The sequence below is a fragment of the Rhinatrema bivittatum genome, chromosome 2 (assembly GCF_901001135.1).
Source record: "Rhinatrema bivittatum chromosome 2, aRhiBiv1.1, whole genome shotgun sequence".
Classification (NCBI taxonomy): Eukaryota; Metazoa; Chordata; class Amphibia; order Gymnophiona; family Rhinatrematidae; genus Rhinatrema; species Rhinatrema bivittatum.
Genome location: NC_042616.1, coordinates 103,944,330 through 103,963,063, shown reverse-complemented (window position 1 = coordinate 103,963,063; position 18,734 = coordinate 103,944,330). Strand labels below are relative to the sequence as shown.

The following is an 18,734-nucleotide window of genomic DNA, read 5'->3' as shown; positions in this document are numbered from 1 at the left end:
ACTGTGAAAAACATCTGCAATTGCATGTTCCCAAATAAACATCTGATGTATCTGCCTTGCTTTCTCATGACTCCTTCTTGTGATGATATCTCCCCTGTCAATATGCCCATGCTACATCAACACCTTACTTAACATGACAACCATATATGATCTGTCCCTCCCCAACAGAACTCCCAATCCCAACCTAGCCCCCACCCCCTCTACCCCTCACTCTCCCTCAACATGACCAGTGTTTCCCTAGTCTAAGGAAAACACTAACTACAGGGATATCACTATTCTAGTTCTCCAAGCGGTCTCCCACAACAACTCTCTAACAACTTTAAATCTTAGTCAACCTATGTCAATTTCCGTCCATTCTCCTATCTACCCTCTCCATCCCAATTTCCCTTATTATCAAGTAACCTTTATAAGTAATGTCAATACAACTTAACATTTCCTTCTCCATTCTCACCCCTTGGAATAACCCAGCAATGCCATATGATTTTTGTGGTGGAAATTTTAAGATGTAGAGGCAAGTGGTGGTAGTTAAGATGGGCCAATATATCTATACCAGTAAACATATCAATTTACACAAATTTCAGGAGAAGCAAGGCATACAGAATATTCCCAACTAACTAGGAACTAGTTACCAAATATCCCAAACCATCCTCGGCAATAGACAGCTCACAGAGTTTGAACAATTATTCTGTACAGAGGCACCTAATAAAGATTTAATTTCAAAGTTTTGTGTTTTTTAATTAAAGCTTTATTGAGGCAGATAACACAGACATCATGTTGACATCATAATGAATCTCAATATTGCCCAGAATGTACCATAGAAATCTCTCCCCTTCCCAATCTCCATCACCCCAGCCCTACTCCCCAATGCCCCCATGAAGTAATATCTGTGCATTAGTCCACAATAACTTTATCTATCCTTAATCCTATTAAGCCAGGTGTGATAAGGTGTCCAAATAGCAAGGAATTTGGAGACTGTTGCACTTCAGAGCCATTAATTTCTCCATGTAATGAAACAGTTTTTAGTCATCGATACACTGCTCCCATAGGTGGGAACCCCAGATATTTTTCCACCAAGCAGCAAGAGCAGACCTGGCAGCAATCACAGTATATATAACCAGACGTTTCTTGAGAGATGGAATATCCGTTATCGAGATGCTTAGAAGAAATATTTTAGGATCCTTCAGAATAGTACATACCATAATAATATTTATCAATTACAGTTCAGTCCCAATAATCTTCGATAATCAAACACTGCCACCAGATATGAAATAATGTACCCCTTTTAACTCACTGGTGCTAGCAATTTCCATAAGTACATAGAAATATTTTTGCAAATGTTCTGGGGTGAGATACCATTGAAACAATAATTTATATCCATTTTCAACCAAAGTCGAAGAAACAGAGCTACACCCTATTGTCAGGAAGCATAGGTCCTATGTGTTTTCCTTTAGGGGTTCTCCCAGATCAGACTCCCCATGCTTCTATAAGTTTAGGCTTGACAGAAATTGGATATCACTCTTTTAATAGTATCTGCACTGTCAACTAAAGTCTTCCCTTTTAAGAGGTCACTTCTCACTTTGTCTGAATACATACAATGCACCGGCTGTAAATAGGAAAACAGATCTCTCTGGGTTATCTGATATTTTGCTACAACATCAGCAAAGCTGAGCATTTTCTAAGTCCCCCAAAGATTCTCTAACCTATCTAGCCCCACCTCTTCTCAGAGATGAAACATTTTCGACTCAAGGAGAGAAGTCATTATATCTAATAGGTGTTCAATAGGTTTTCCATCTGTCCCATAGCTGCAGAGTCAGCCTTGTAAAAGTCAAGGATGAAGGTAATTCTGTCCATAATTTCCTGGGGATGTAGATTAAAGCCTTGAAAGGTATCTACCCCACCATAGCCTATCCATAACTCTGTCAGTCTACTACAGCCTTGAGTTGGGAGGCTATAAACTATTTCTTGATGTTGGGAGACCCCAATCCCCCTGACAGTTTGGTTGATACAATAGAGATTTGGCTACTCTTGGGGGCCTGTGTCTCCAGATGAAATACATTTTCTTTTGCTAATTTTTAAGTACACTGTTGGATTTTACAAGATAATATTACTTTCAAACTGTTATACTAGGGGGCGTGGCCTGACACCAATGTGAGCGGACGTGCAGCGGCTCGGCTCCTCTCCCCGCGGACTCCACAACCCCTAAATCCAGCTATTTTTCGCTCGATTTTGGATGAATATTGCCTCCTTACCTTCTGCTCACACAGCGGTGCCTCCAGCTATGGCTACTAAACGTAAACCCACCGATCTTCGCCAGTTTTCATATGGCAAAACGATCGTGGAGGAAGAACAAGATGGCGCCGAGGGCGGGAGCTCGGGGCAGATAGCACCAGACGACACCGGAGAGGCTGTTCCCGCGCTGCTCACCTCGGAGATGCCAAGCGCAGCCCTCCCTCTTACGAGTGAGGAGGCTAGGCGCTGGTTCACTGAACTTCGCAGCGATCTGAAACAATATAAGGCGGACATTATGGCCTCCGTGGCTGACCTCAGAGAGGACATGGCAGCCATGGGCAATCGCGTCGATGACGCAGAGAACAGGATCGACAGCCATGGGGACGCGATAAACACGCTGTCGACTCGCCAGGATGCAACAAATACTGATATAAAAGCTTTACAGGACAAAATTGAGGACCTGGAAAATAGAAGCCGGAGGAACAATCTCAGAATCAGGGGGATCCCCGAATCTCCTGAATATGCTGATGCTACACAGGTAGCTATACAAGTGTGCAGTTTCCTCCTGCAACATGGCGGCGATGCCCTTCCTACAGGGGCAGAAGCCTCACCGCCAGTGAGCCTGGAACGCGCACACCGTGCCCTGGGACCACGTAGGGATCAGTCCCCTAGAGACATAGTGCTGTGCTTGACTAGTTTTCCGGTGAAGGAAAGCATATATGCCAGGGCTCGCCAGATGAAATCCATAACCTGGCAAAACCTTCAGATCTCTATTTTCCAGGATCTGGCGCCCTCCACGCTAAAAAAACGCTACGAACTACGAGAGGTCACTGCGGCCCTGAGGGCCAAGGACATTCGGTACCGGTGGACTTTTCCCTTTGGTCTTGTGTTCCACCATCAGGGGACCTCTCATAGGATCGCGTCTGTGGCTGAGGCTGGGGAGGCTTTCACCAAGGCTCAACTCTCGGTTTCTTTCTCCAGTATTCAGGCGGCGGCCAAGGCCACTACACCGATCAGGGATCAGGCACCACGGTGGCAAAGAGCCGGCAAAGGAGGGAAACGGCTTCGCCGTCAGCATGAAGAAAGCAGGACACAAGTGCAGGGCCAGGGCTGACGGCCAGAAGGAGCTTAGATACCTTTACTTTTGCTGGGTTGGGCCGGTCAGCGCCGGGCTCGCAAGGATGGTCTGATTGTTTTTCAGGGAGATTTCCCTGGTTACCAAGACTCATTCTCTGCCTGATGTTTCTTACATGTTTATTGGATTGCATGCATTTTTCCTGTTGTATAGCTTGATACATAAGGGGTTTTACATTTATGTTCTTTCACTATGATGTTCACGGAGTCTGCGGGGGGGAAGGGGAGGAGGTCGAAGTCGGATGTGCTGGTCTCGGATTGGGCAGCCACGTGCTCCCGGGCGAGCATTATCCCGCAGCGAGTCTGGGGATACAGTAGGACTTCAGGGGTTGGGGACTGACCAAACGGGGGTAAATGGGGAAGAGGTAATATGGAACTCTTATATCACCTTCTTTATGGGGAATATGGCTAGCAGGGATTCCAGCGCCCTAGGTTCACTCGTCTGGGGGGGGGGGGAGGTATGGCCTCTCTTTCTGATTAACTATGGCGACTAAATTGCTGTCCCTTAATGTTAAGGGCCTTAACACCCCCAGAAAGCGGCTCTTGCTCAAGAGGGAGCTTCAGCGGCAATCCGCAGGGATTGTCTTTGTTCAAGAGACTCACGTCAGAAAGCACCATGAGCGCCTTCTTCAATTCCAGCAGTACCCCACTTCTCATTGGGCAGCCAGCACAGCAATACATAAATATGCTGGAGTTGGCATACTGCTCTCCTCCTCCTGTATCCATGAGCTGCTCTCAGTTGTGAGCGACCCTAACGGCAGGTACCTACTGCTCAAAATCAAACAAGATAAGCGTATTTATACATTATTAAATGTTTATTTTCCCAATAGTAATCAGGTGCCGTTCATAGATCAACTGCACACTCTCTTGCAGACGCATGCAGAGGGAGAGTTGATAGTAGGAGGTGATTTCAACTTTGTTATGGATCCTGTTAAGGACTCTAGTTCTGGCAAGATGACCCAATCGGTCACCCGACAAGCCTGGCGGAGCCTTATGGAAGCTTGGTGTCTAGTTGATGTATGGAGGGAGAGACATACGCACTCGAGATCTTACACGTTTTACTCATGCCCACATCATACATATACACGCATTGATTATGTTTTCACCTCCACCACCATGCAAAACAGGGTTCTGAAGGCCGACATTGACCACATTACATGGTCTGACCATGCACCAGTTTGGTTATTGTACAGTATGGGAGACGCTGGAGTGGGTCATCGGCCGTGGCGGCTTAATGACAACCTCCTTAAAGATCCCTCCTTTGTTGCTACTGTTGATAAGCAGTTAGGGGACTTTTTTCTTGAAAATCAGACAGAGGGTATGTCACCATTGACAGTCTGGGAATGCTCAAAGGCGGTCATACGGGGCATCTGTATTTCCAGGGCGGCCTATTGTAATAAGGAGAGAAAGGCCCGTAGGACCCAACTACTTTTAGATCTTACTTCTCTAACTCAGCGGCATAGCAGATCCCACTCGGAGAAGTTGTATCAGAAGATATTGGCCGTGCGTGGCCAATTACGGTCCCTAGAGGATGCTGCTATTAGCCATCACTTAACTGTTTTGAAACAACACCATTTTGAGGGGGGTAACAAGGCGGGCAAATACTTAGCTCGTCAATTAAGGGCTGCCCAAGCCCAAACGGTGGTTGCCAAAGTTAGCAATGACAGTGGTACCCTGGTTACCTCCTCGGAAGAAATCCGTCAAGCTTTCACTGATTTCTACGCGCAGTTATATGCCCTGGTTGATGGTGCTCCCATAGAAAACATACAGACTTATTTGGAGACTCTTGATTTGCCCCACCTGTCCCCTCTCCAGCAACAGTTTTTGGACAAGCCTATCACTCCGCTCGAGGTTGGGGCGGCCATCAAAAAAATAAAATCGGGCAAAGCCCCAGGGATGGATGGCTTTACGGGGTTATATTATAAAAAATTCGCTTCCACGTTAGCCAATCCCCTTACCCAAGCATTTAATTCGCTATTGGAAGGCTCTAAATTCACCCTTGACGCTAATACGGCCGGGATAACAGTGTTAGCCAAGCCGGGCCGTGACCCCACACAATGCAGTTCTTATAGGCCTATATCTTTGATCAATTTAGATTTGAAGATATTGGCTAGGGTTTTAGCCGCCCGCTTGAATGGGGTGCTTCCAGAGCTAATTCATAATGATCAAGTGGGCTTCATACCCGGCCGCTTAGCAGCAGACAATGTCCGTCGTATCGTGGATATTATCGATCTAGTGCATCATGAAGGCTTACCGGCGATACTTTTGGCGTTGGATGCCGAAAAGGCGTTCGACCTGGTGCGGTGGGAGTTCCTCTTTCAGGTGCTTCATAAAATTGGATTTGGAGACTCCTTTCTTTCCTGGGTTCGCCAAATGTATGATCGACCCCGTGCTAGGGTTAAGGTTAATGGTGGGTATGGTCCCCCGTTCGCGATCCAGAGGGGAACTAGGCAGGGATGCCCTTTGTCCCCACTCTTATTTGCCTTATTTCTGGAACCCCTGGCGCATAGTATTAGACATTCAGATGCTGTGCAAGGGGTGGTGAAGGGAACTGCGCAGTTTAAAATTTCTCTTTTTGCGGACGACATCCTTCTTACCCTTACTGATCCCGGCCAGTCCCTTCGGGGAGTGATGGATGAGCTGGGACATTTTACGGCCCTGTCTGGCATGAAAATAAATTTTGACAAGTCCGAAATACTTAACCTCACCCTCCCTGCTCCTGAAGCCACTGTTTTGCAGGCGGAATTCCCATTTAAGTGGGCCTCTACCTCACTTAAGTATTTGGGGGTACGGTTGGGGGTGCGCACTAACTCACTGTATGACCTGAACTATAAGCCCCTTACGGACACCATCCAGGCCGACTTGAATAAATGGGTGGAGCTTAGTCATTCATGGTTGGGTAGGTTGGCAATCGTCAAAATGAATGTCCTCCCCCGTTTTTTGTACTTTTTCACCACTATACCTCTTTTTTTACCCTCCAAACTACTCAAAAATTGGCAACGGCTGTTGGGCTACTTTATCTGGCGACGACGTCCCCCTAGGATTGCTAGAGTTATGCTATTTCAGCCTAAACTCAGAGGTGGCCTACAGTTTCCGAACCTGATGTGGTACTACGGTGCGGCGCAATTGAGGGCATTAGTGGCGCTGCATGGCACTAAGGATGTGCCACAGTGGGTTAAATTGGAACAAGCTTTATTGGGGCCCTTCCCTATTGCTGCTATCCCTTGGCAGCCCCGTTCCTCGTGGGGGGGGATTGTTTACGAACCCTTTACCTTGCGCACTACATTGCGCATCTGGCGGCTATGGCGGCCCCTGTTGGTAGGCAGGGAGCAATTTTCCATGATGACCCATGTATTTTCTAATCTTATCCTGCCTCTTAGGGATTGCTCCAAGGCTCGCCAACAATGGCTCCAGGCAGGTGTTCGTACTTTGGGGCATGTTTACAAGCAGGATGCTGTGGTTACACAAGACTATTTACGGCAAAATCATGCTTTGGACCCTATTGATTTTCTCTTATATGCCAAGGTGTCTCATTTCTTGCGCAAGGGGGTGCGGGAGGGCTCTATCCGGACTAGAGGTACTCTTTTTGAAACTTTGTGCAAAAATGCATCCTCTATCCGGGGAGTGATTTCCAAAATTTACGCCCTTCTCAATGGTAGAAAATTGGATCATGTGCGCCACCGGACTTTGTGGGAATCGGACTTTAACCAGACCTTGGAAGAAAAGGATTGGGAACGGATCTACACCTCCGCCCACAAATGCTCGATCTCCACAGGGCTACAGGAAAACTGCTACAAAATGCTTTATAGGTGGCATCTCACTCCTGTTGCGCTTCACAAATTTGCCCCTGACATCCCTGACACTTGCTGGCAAGGATGCCCGGATAAAGGCACGTACTTCCATATATGGTGGACATGTCCCAGGATCCGACAGTGCTGGGGAGCGGTACTTAACTGGGTGGCCCAACTCCTTCATGTGCACCTTCATGTTGACCCTTGGCATGCCCTTCTGGGCGCCCCGCTTCCGGACGTCTCTCTTTCTACTCAACGGCTAGTACTACAAGTGTTTATTGCCACGAGATCCGAGATTGCGCTTCACTGGAAGCGGGTGGATGCTCCAGCTTTAGCTACCATTCAGCATCGTCTCTACTCCTATTACCAGTTGTACAGACTCACGGCTCTTCATCAAGACCGTATTCATCACTTCAGGAAAATATGGGATCCTTACATTCGCTGGTTGGAGCAGATGGGAGAATCAGGGGTATGAGTCCTGTGTGCCTGTATTGTTAGAGGGGGTCTCTCGTACGGGGGCTCTGGACATTTAGTTTCCTTGTATCAGGATGTCTGGGTTCTTATGGGCTCTTCTATAGTCACAAGAAGGCTTTTTGTGGCGAGGTACTGTCGATGTGTTCTCTGGTGAACTCTTTTTACTACTATAGTTTCTTTTTATACCCTTTGCTATGTGCCATTCTCCCACACATCTCCTTTGCTTACATTTCCTTTGCTTTCATTCCTATGTTCCTTTTTATGAGGTCATAATAGTGTTTTACCTCCCCTATAGCTTGCCCGCTATTGCATTGGTCAGGGGGGTGGGGGGTATGGGAGGGTGGGTGGGTGTATGGTTGGGGTATAACATGGAGCCAGTTGATGCTTTTTCTGTTCTGATGTCAATTGAGGTTTGACCCACATTTTGTTTTTCACTTTGCTCAACATGTATTATGCTTCATACCTTGTATTGTTCTCTTTCTGGTTCCAAATAAAAACCGTTTAAATATAAAAAAAAACTGTTATACTATATTACTGAATGAATAGTGAAAAGGGGAAGAGATATTGGGGTCAAAATAACAGATCATGAATGGAAAGATGTTTTGAACAGATTAAGAAAAGGTAATTCTATATGTGCAAATGCTTAGGAGAACTGTTTCAAACAAACATATAGATAGTACTGCACCCCATTTTTTAAAACTGAAACTCATGGACACTTGAGTATCTGTGACTTTCTGAAGAAATTGTGATAATAAGAACACATTAGGTGGCTCTCTATAGTGATAAAGATCTTTTAGTTAGAGGTCATCTTATAGATTCATGGAGGTGACAGGAGCACTGCTCCCACTTGATCCACACTTTAAGCTTTTGGGTGCTGTGGATGGTATCCTCCCTTTGTTCTCACGCTGCACAATTAAAAAAAAAAAAATTATAAGTATTTTAAAACCCTGCTGTGTATTGCACTTATACTTTTTTATTTATCAAGGGGAAAATGTCTCCAGAATGCATTAAGCACTTGCCTTCCATCTGTTGGAATGAAAATTCTGTACAGCTAGTTTCAACTGAGATACTCGCTTTATAATCAGTTTTTATCTAGGATGAGATTGATCCAAGGACCTTAGTGTTTTCTTATCCTATAGGACTTTTTGAATACCTCGGTATTTATTAATTTTACATGTGGCTTGAAACAGTTTCTTGGTGATCTGTTTTCAACAGTGACCACCTAACCTTTAGTCAGTAAGGGCACAATAATTAAGCCCAGGTTTCAAAGTAAACCAGTTGCCCACCATAATGGAACAAAAAGCTCAGCTTTTGAATATAATGGCTTTAATAGGTGTTAATTTTTAGCCTTTTTTAAATTATGAACTTTTGCACTGCTCAGGACCTCAGAAGAGGAGTAGCTAGCAGCACTTTCCTCTATATATTGTTTCTTCTTTGGGAGTACTATAAAAACCATCTGCTTTTGAGGCCTTTTGAAGTTATTAAACCCCTGTCTTTTGAGGGGTTAGGCGGGTTGGCTAAATATATGCATCCTGGCAACTGTTCGAGACGCTAATAAGGGCTGTAGGGAAACAAACCGTTAAGCCTGCAATTGCCAGAGCACGGAGTATGGGCTGAGAGAGGCAGCCCAGGGCTTGGAGCAACCTGTTATCATAAGTCTTTGTGCAGGGGCAGTAAGAATGTAAAAACAAGTGAAGTGTTTACCACTCACATATCAACAACAAGTAGCAAGGGGAAAAACAAATCCCTTCCCTTTGTGACTGTTTGTCTCTTCTATTTGTGTATGAAGGCGTCTGATTTGGCTCAGTATGCCTATCTTCATCAGCTCCAGGAAAGCCACCCAGTTATGGCAACATTGAGTGTATTTTCTTGAATTACTTGATAAGAAAGTTATGTTGAAGATGTCTTTTGCAAAAAGACAAGAGCCAAAAGTACTATCTCGTCAAAGAATTACAAAAAACAAATAGAGATAAAAGAAAAATATATATATACTTTCGAATTATTAAACACACCAGTGGCCCATGTAGGACTCAAAACAATTTCCTCTGAAGTAAGGAGGTATTAACGGTGGTCAGCAAGCCAGACATGGGGTCATGCATTTGACCACCACCGGACCTCTCTATCATCTACCCAACCCTAAAAGTTATTTTATATTATTTTTTTGCTTATGTTTTTAAATATGCCTGTGAAAATAGTAAAAAGATCTGTAGCTTAATAACAAGTCAGAAAACAACTTAAAAAAAAATCCCAAGAAACAATGGTCACAGTCCCAATAGGAAAACCCGACATTAGCTAATGTTTCTTACGTAGATTGCTTCAGGGGCCCAATTTTAATAGAAGGTTAACCACACAAGGTCGTTATCGTCTCACGCAATCGAATGGCATCCGTCTTGGGCACTGTATTTTGTGCCTAAAGGCACCAGAATGTGAAGCCTCTGCCCGAGCCTCTCTTGCTTCTTCACCTTTCCTTACTTGTAATCTTTTCTTCTCTTATCACAGAAATTTGATCGCCTTTTCAGAGGACGGCTCTGATCCTTACGTCCGAATGTATCTGCTACCTGACAAAAGAAGGTCGGGGAGAAGAAAAACACACGTCTCAAAGAAGACCTTAAACCCGGTGTTTGATCAAAGGTGCGTCAGCATTTTATTTTACTGACATTACAACAGGATTTCAGATCAGACAAAACTATATCATGTACATCCAAAAGCAGTAAGCGTAAGCCATGGTAGCTGTGGGACATGTGGCAGAGGCTTTGCTAACTTTTCATTTTTAAGCTGGGAACAGTTCTCTGGTACACCCAACAGTTAGGCTGGATTAAAACGAATTTTCATATCTTATGTTCGTTTCGGGGAGGAAGGAATGGCTGAAGAGGCTTCTCAGACCAGTAAACCCATAATGTTTTTATATCTTTTGGGGCGTTCTGGGGGAGGTGGAAGGGGTTTGGGCGCTATGGCCGACATTACTTTTTCGTTTTTGGTGATGTAGGGTATTGGGTTGGCAGGCTTGCTAGGATTTTTTTTTTCCTTAGCTCAGTGACTTAATCGACTATACAATTTGAATATTGCCAGTTAAGGTAAAGTTATCTGGATAACACATACCCTTATAACTTTAACCCCTTTCTGAGGTATGTCTAGACTTTGCTGGGTAATTGATCCGGCTAACTCTGTGTTAGCTGGCTAAGGTATCTGGCTAAGTTAATTTCACCTCAGAATGCCTCTAGTTTATCCAGATACATTTTATCTGGTTAATGACTTAGATAAAATTTATCTGGTTAAAGAGGCCAGATATTTCTGCAATTTGCAATAAACAACAAGCAGTATCCATATCATGTCCTCCCTTTCAGCAGCTCCCAGAATTTTTACAAATTGCGTTGTTGCTGCTCATCTGAGGCTAAACAGTTTGTGTGTATTTTCCCTACCTGGACAGAGCCTTATCAGGCCTCACTTTCTACAATGGTAACTCTTCAGTCCCTGGGACTCTGCATCAATTTCCAAGAGTCCAATATTAGAGCCATCTCATATCATAAATTTTATAGGAGCTCTTCTGGACACAATGCAAAGGAAAGCTTTTCTTTCTCAAAGCAGAACAAATATTTTGATGTCCGTAACCGTGATGCTATCATGACTAGGTACATTTCGTTCTGAAAATGTTGAAATATTTGGCAGCCAAAGTCCATGTCACACAGTTTGAACATCTTCCAATGAGCCCAACTCAATGACATCTAAAACTTCAATGAAACCAGCATCTTCAACTGCTGTCTGAGAGGGTTCACACATCCACCACTTTCACTGATGCTCTAACATGGTAGTTAAATTCTTCCAACCTGCTTGGTGGTCATTATTTTTACCAACCTCAGTTTCAAGAAACAATAACCACAGATGCTTCAATCAAGGCTTTGCTGCTGAATATCCCTGATATTGCTGCTGCTTAGCCAGATACGTCTTATCAGGCTAAGTTTAGACTTGCTGTGGAGCAGGTCTATCACTACTTATCCTGCTAAATTAGCCAGATAAATAGCACCGACCAGTTACGCCCACTCACTGTCCATCTAAATAACTTATCCAGCTAAGTGATGACCACTGAATGTAGCTGGATATTCAGCGTCCGCCACTTATCCGGATAAGTTTTACTTATCCTGCTAAGTAGTGTTTGAATATCAACCTCCTGAATTTCCCATTGCATCACAAATACTGTTCCTTTTGTTGGCAGTTTCAGCAGAGAGGTCAAAGATTGCAAAGACACAGACTGAATTACTCTCTCACCAATTGAGAGCAGGATTAAGGCACCTAACAAGGTAGCTTGGGGCTGCTTTCACCACCACTGCTGTATTGTTCTGTAGATTTTTGGTAGTACTATAATTAATATTATGTCATTTTATTTTAAGGACTGTTTTCACGAAATAAAAAATGGACTTGGAAGGTAAATGATTGTAACAAATCTTTTTGTGCCGAGGAAATCATGACATCATAACAAATTTTGATCTGATACCACTTTGAGCACTGAAGTTTGGGGGTGTCCTAATCTACACCAAATTAGTAATAATACATGTGCAAACCTACTTTTGTCCTTTCTGGTTTATGATTGTGCATAAGCAAGATCATGCATCTTATATTTTGATGTTTCTGTATATATAATTTATGACTGAGGTTCTTTGCCTTGGGCTATGACCAAGAAAGGCAGACTAGAAGTATACAAACAAATACAGATAACTAAGCATTCTGCCAAGACTTAATATAAAAATAAGGCACCAGGGAGAACGGTGATGACACCCGCTAAGATGGCCGCCTGAACTAGTGGCTCGCGCCTTCCACCCCCGCGATCCCTCTCCATCAGCGGCTTCGGTGCTCGGGACTGCCCAGAAAATTCATGACAGAGCCCCGGGAAAATCAGCATGATGACCCTGAAAAAAAAGTCGGATTTGAATAGGTTTTCGTTCGCGTTGGCGGCAGTGATGGCAACGATCGGGTCCAGAGACAAAATGGCGCTCAGGCAGGAGAAAAATGCAGCCACAGATACAGCTTCAACTGCGGACGCGGAGGGCTCTGACATACCTACAAGGCAGGAGTTTAAAAGCTGGTTTTAAGAACTGAGAGGTGATATGGCCCAGTTCAGGAGAGAAATCGGGGACATACTAGAGACCATGGAAAGCGACATCAAAAACCTCGGAGGGAGAGTGGATGATGCAGAAACTGGCCTGGAAGAACAACAAACTGAGGTCAGTAAGCTGAGAGAGGAACAGGAAAAATTGAAAGAAGCACAGGAAGAATTAAATATACATATGGAAGATATAGAAAATAGATCACGTCGCATCAATTTGCGATTCCGTGGTGTACCAGAAACTGAGGAATATGACTGTTTCAAAGTGGTGAGAGACATTTGCATCCTGCTGCTATATCCTACTGGCTGCAAGGAAAACCGTAAGGAGGTGGTACTAGAATGAGTGGGGAGCACACGCAGCAATCAGGCTAGGGACATCATAGCCTGCTTCCACAGCTTCACAGTAAAAGAGAGGGTGGCTCAAGCAGCTAGGAAAAGCGAACTTTAACCTGGCAGGATCACAAGATTGAGGTGTTTCAGGATCTTGCAATATCCACCATTAAAAAAAGGAGGGAATTCCATGACATCATCCAGGCATTGCGATCCCACAACATTCGCTACCGCTGGCTATTCCCTTTTGGCCTCACTTTTACAATTAGTGGAGTCAACTCGAGGGTCCGCCGGGTATCCGAAGTGGAGGACATTCTGCGGGAGCAGGCATGCTCCTGGAGGGCCCAAAGAGGCCTGAGAACAATGATAATCCAACCAGGACACACAGAATGGAGCGACCCCCACTGGAAGAGAGTGGACAAAGGGGACCGGCGTCTACGGAGGCACTCGGGAGGGCCAGTGACAACATCACAGGATCCTGGATAAGAGGGCAGAGAAGGCAACTCGTGGACTTTAATTCGTCCTCAGACTGTATAGTCTACAACACGACGAGGTTATTCTCATCCATAGCAGGATGAAGCCAGTTGATTTATGCAGTTTTGCTTTAATATAGTCAGTTGATGGGGAGGGACACATAGTCAGTTGATGGGGAGGGATCCTGCGTCCCTCAAAAGTTGATGTTACTGATATGATTTAATGTAGGTTGGGGAAGGGGGGGGGGGGGGAATATGGGTCACATTGGAGGGCGGTGACGTCGAAACTCTCCAGGGAAGTTTCCACATGGGAAAATGTGGCTTATACAGGGTATGGGGGAGGGTGGGGAGGGAAGGGGGTGGGGAATTTGGGGGGTAAGGGGCCCCACAGGATGACTATTTTTCTAGTGATACTCAGAGGTTCAGGTGAAGAGATGGGACAATTCTTTTGTGTACGGAGGAGGGTAATCCAGAAGCGGATCATAGAAGACAGACTGGTAAAGATTAGGACATGGGGATTGTAAAGATCATTTCCATCAGTGTGAAATGGTTGCAAGCAAACTAAGCAGCAGGTGTTTACACGGGAAACGGCAGCATTACGCGCAGACATTGTTTTTTGCCAGGAAACCCACCTCACCAAGCGGCACGAATGGCTATTAGTATCTAAGGGGTATCCTCAAACATTTCAGCCGGCGGCTTCCGTTCATCATAAGTACTGTGAGGTGGGAATATTATTCTCCAAACACATGGTAGTAGATGTTATCACGGTGTTGAGAGATGTGGAAGGCAGATACCTCCTCGTGAAGGTGAAGCTCCATAATAAAATTTATACCCTTCTGAATGTATATGCTCCCAATACAGACCAGGCAGTCTTTATGACAAAACTATCTAATATTATAAGTGAGTGGTCAGAGGGCCCTCTGATTGTTGGGGGGGATTTCAATCTCACTAGGTATCCATATCTAGATGACTCTTACCCAGGCAATAGTGGTAGTAGGACACACAGGCAGGCCTTTAAGCATCTTATTGCAGATAGGGGACTCGCTGATATCTGGCGGCTGCTCAATCCCACAACACGTAATTAATCATTCTATTCACACCCACATAAATCATATTCCAGACTAGATTACTTTTTAATAGACAAACAGTTAGTGGGTTCCATTAAGGAAGCAGACCTAGGAAACGACACATGATCAGACCACGCACCAATATGGATAACATTGAATACTGGGGGGGACGCAGGTGGGAACTAAATTCTGGCGCTTAAATGATAGCCTTTTAGATGATAGCTCCTTTGTGACCCACTTGATAGATGAAATTCAGGCCCATCTCAGTCATAATGATAATGGGGAGGTATCCCCTGGGATACTATGGGATAGTTCAAAGGCCTATATTCAAGGCTTAATTATTTCTCGAGCGGTAAAGAAGGACGGAGGTAAAGAGTGGCTTGTTCTATTGAAAAGAATTAACCAATTGGAAATACGGCATAAACGCTCTCCAGATGAGCATACCTTAGGCCGCTTGAAGGAAGCGAGACAGGCTATACATAATTTAGGGCTTGGTAAAATTGCCTACCAGCTAGAGCGGTTAAAACAGCACAATGAGTTTGGTAACAAGGCAGGACGCTAAAGTTAAAGGAGAGGGATGCTCAAACTCAGATCACCAAGGTAAGGGATCCTCAGGGAAATTTTGTGTACTCTCAGGCAGATATCGGGCGCCGATTCACACACTTTTATCAGACACTATATGATACCGAAACTCAGTGCACCCCACGGGACATATCACAATATTTGGAGGGAGTGGATATGGCAAAGTTATCCGATGAGCACAGGGAAAAACTCTACTGGAGGAACTTACTAATTTTGGGCGGCTATCAGGTTTTAAAATCAATACTGACAAGTCCGAACTATTGGATGTTTCCATGTCAGCAGCGCAGTATGCTACCGTGGGAGGTTCATTACCCTTCCGTTTGGCTAAAAATTATGTAAAATATTTTGGAGTCAAGATTGGAACTAATCTTGATAATCTGTTTCATTTAAACTATGATCCCTTAATCACACAAATACAACAAGATATGGATAGGTGGGACAGATCAGATATCTCGTGGTTTGGCAGAATAGTGGTGATTAAAATGAATGTCTTACCATGCTTCTGCTATATGTTTCAAACCTTGCCAGTAGAGGTACCGGAGGGTGCAATGCGTATATGGCAGAGGAAGATTTTCCGATTTATATGGAAAAGAAAACCATCCAGGGTTTCCCGACAAGTACTCTACAGAGACAGGAGCAGGGGAGGACTCAATATACCCAACTTACTCTGGTACTATTCAGCTATTATGTTGGGGGTGGTCATCAGCTGGCACGGGAAGGGGGGTGTAAAACCGTGGATCACTATAGCACAGGTCGTAGTGGGTGAAACCTCCCCCCCCCGGAATGCAGGGTCTGCAGCAAACTGTGGGGCAAAGATACATACAAACAAATGACGCCCTTTTCTCAGGCTGTACTCAAGGTTTGGCTGAAGTGGGGGTCAAGGGGGTACAACACTTGACATCCTTCCTGTACGATCCTGCCTTTCCGCCTGGAATGGATAGGGCTTTTATCAGTCGATGGCAGGGAAAGGACTAACCCAGATAGGACAGTTCTTTTGTGGTTCCCAATTAATCCCATACATAGATTTACAACATAATTACGCTTTGGCCCCAATGAATAGGTATACATATTTACAATTAGCACATTACTTTAAAGCGGAAGGGGCTCCATCGGCTTTCCTTACCGATAGGACAAAGTTTGAATCCTTGTGTGCACAGACCAAACCTCTGCACCGACCAACAACAAGATTGTATATGATTATTAATAGTGGCCCCAAAATTAAAATGACCCACCAGCTCCGATGGGAAGTAGACCTCGGGGACAAGTTTTCACAACTAGGCTGGGATATGTGCCACAAGCATATGAGCAGGAGTTCGATAGCAGCCACCATCAAAGAAAATGGTTATAAACTGCTATATAGGTGGTATATGTCACCCGAACGCTTACACAAATTGAATAGTAGGGCCAGTCCCATGTGCTGGAGGCAGTGTGGGGAGAAAGGAACCTTCTTCCATGTATGGTGGACCTGTCCTAAGGTGTTGAAAACATGGGAATACGTACTAGAGCACCTATTTGAAGTACTGGGTGTCCGCATAGCCCCAGCCCCTAAACTCTGCTTGTTAAGCATGATAGATGACACAATAGAAGACTTACAGAAATCTCTGGTGCTCCAATATATGATAGCAACACGCTGTGAAATAGCATATTTGTGGAAGAATGTCCACATGCCTAATCTCTCGAACATACTTAATCATGTAGCTAGAGTATACCAGATGAGGCATCTCACTGCCATACGGAATCAAAGAGTACAGAAATTTCATGTGATATGGAATCCATACTGGAAAAAGCACATATTGCAACCACAGTAGCTACTATTTAGCAGGCCTGTAGGGTGGGGCCGGTGGATGGGAGGGGGGAGGAAGCGAGGGTGGTTGGGGACTGTTTAAGGGGGGAAAATTGAAAAGTAAATAGACAAAGGAGACAAGACATAGTATCAAGGAGTGTTTTATTATGCTGTAATTATGCAGAGGGTATTGACATACTCAGGTTTTATCTCTGTTCTGCTCATGTTCTTGATTTCTTCTGATATATTCGAATGTGGTCTTGTATTCAATGTTCATAACACATATCTGTACAATTCTTGATATCATTCTGTACTTTGTTGGCTTTAAAGGAAAATAAACAATTACAAAAAAAAAAAAAAGACACTAGCCACCGAAAGGGTGAATCTGATGATTTTATGATTTATTATAGTATTATGTTTTATTTTTTTATTTATTGTTTGTATTGTTTGTCTATTATGAATTTTATTTATATATATTAACCTTTTATTATCCACTTAGCATGATAAATTTGCTATGTGGACTATAAATATTTTAAATATACATAAATGAAATGTTAATAAAACCAAAATGCTGCTGCTATAAGGTGTTTACTGTCTAAATGCAGTATCCAGTTTTTATTTATTACTCAACTTTCTTAATAGGCAAAGTATTTTTGTGTAAGTATGCAACTGCTTTCTGGCATTAATGTGCAATATCTTACTATATCCTTTGTAGCTAGATGTGAAGAAAAGCATTCATACTAGTATACAAAAATTGTATAGCATAGGAATTTTTGTAAATGACCCCTTGCTTCTCCCTCATTGAAACCATGTAAATTCATCATAACCTATAGTTCATCTCCTCCCATTTTCAAAGAAAAATCACCTTGACTGCTGTTCATAGTTTCATTAAATCCAAATTCCTTCTTTACTCTTTCTACCACTCTATTGTGCACTCTGGTACATCAGTTTCCAGAAAGTACAATGACTATCCTACCTAATAAACGAAGGATGACCGACGTGCCGCAAATGCGCAGTAGAGACCAGCTCTACCGCGCATGTGCGGGCGAGCACGTCGGTCTGAGCCAGAAAAAAAAAAAAAATGGCGGCGTCCAGTGGCAGCGGCGGCGGCGTCCGGTGGTAGCGGCGTCGGGTGGCAGCGGCGGCGGCAGCGAGGGAGGAGAGAGAGAGGGAGGGACTGAGTGAGAGGGGAGGAGAGAGAGGGAGTGGGACTGAGTGAGAGGGAGGGAGTTGGGACTGAGTGAGAGGGAGGGAGTTGGGACTGAGTGAGAGGGAGGGAGTGGGACTGAGTGAGAGGGGGACTGAGTGAGGGGGGAGAGAGAGAGAGGGGGGAAGAGAGGGAGAGAGAGGGAGTGGGACTGAGGGAGAGAGAGGGAGTGGGACTGAGGGAGAGAGAGGGAGTGGGACTGAGGGAGAGAGAGGGAGTGGGACTGAGGGAGAGAGAGGGAGTGGGACTGAGGGAGAGGGGGAGGGAGTGGGACTGAGGGAGAGGGGGAGGGAGTGGGACTGAGGGGGAGGGGGGAGGGAGTGGGACTGAGGGAGAGGGAGTGGGACTGAGGGGGAGGGGGAGGGAGTGGGACTGAGGGAGAGTGAGGGACTGAGTGAGAGGGAGGGAGAGAGGGGTAAGGGAGGGAGTGAGACTGAGTGGGAGGGAGGGACTGAGTGGGTGAGAGGGAGGGAGGTAGGGGGTGGTGAAGAGTGAGGGGAGAGAGAATGAGGGGGAGGTGAGAGACAGAGGGATGTAGCCCGTTTTAACGGGCTTAACGGCTTGTA

At 44.8% G+C, this 18,734-nt stretch overlaps 1 protein-coding gene across 4 annotated transcripts in view; it reads left to right on the top strand.

The window, feature by feature from the left end:
* Positions 1 to 18,734, top strand: part of ESYT2 (extended synaptotagmin 2) — a 310,854-nt gene that overhangs the window by 260,483 nt on the left and 31,637 nt on the right. For all 4 annotated transcript variants that reach the window (XM_029588514.1, XM_029588510.1, XM_029588509.1 and 1 more), the window contains one exon: positions 10,128 to 10,259. In XM_029588514.1, the coding sequence (XP_029444374.1) occupies positions 10,128 to 10,259 (132 nt within the window). The remainder of the gene's footprint in view (positions 1 to 10,127; positions 10,260 to 18,734) is intronic.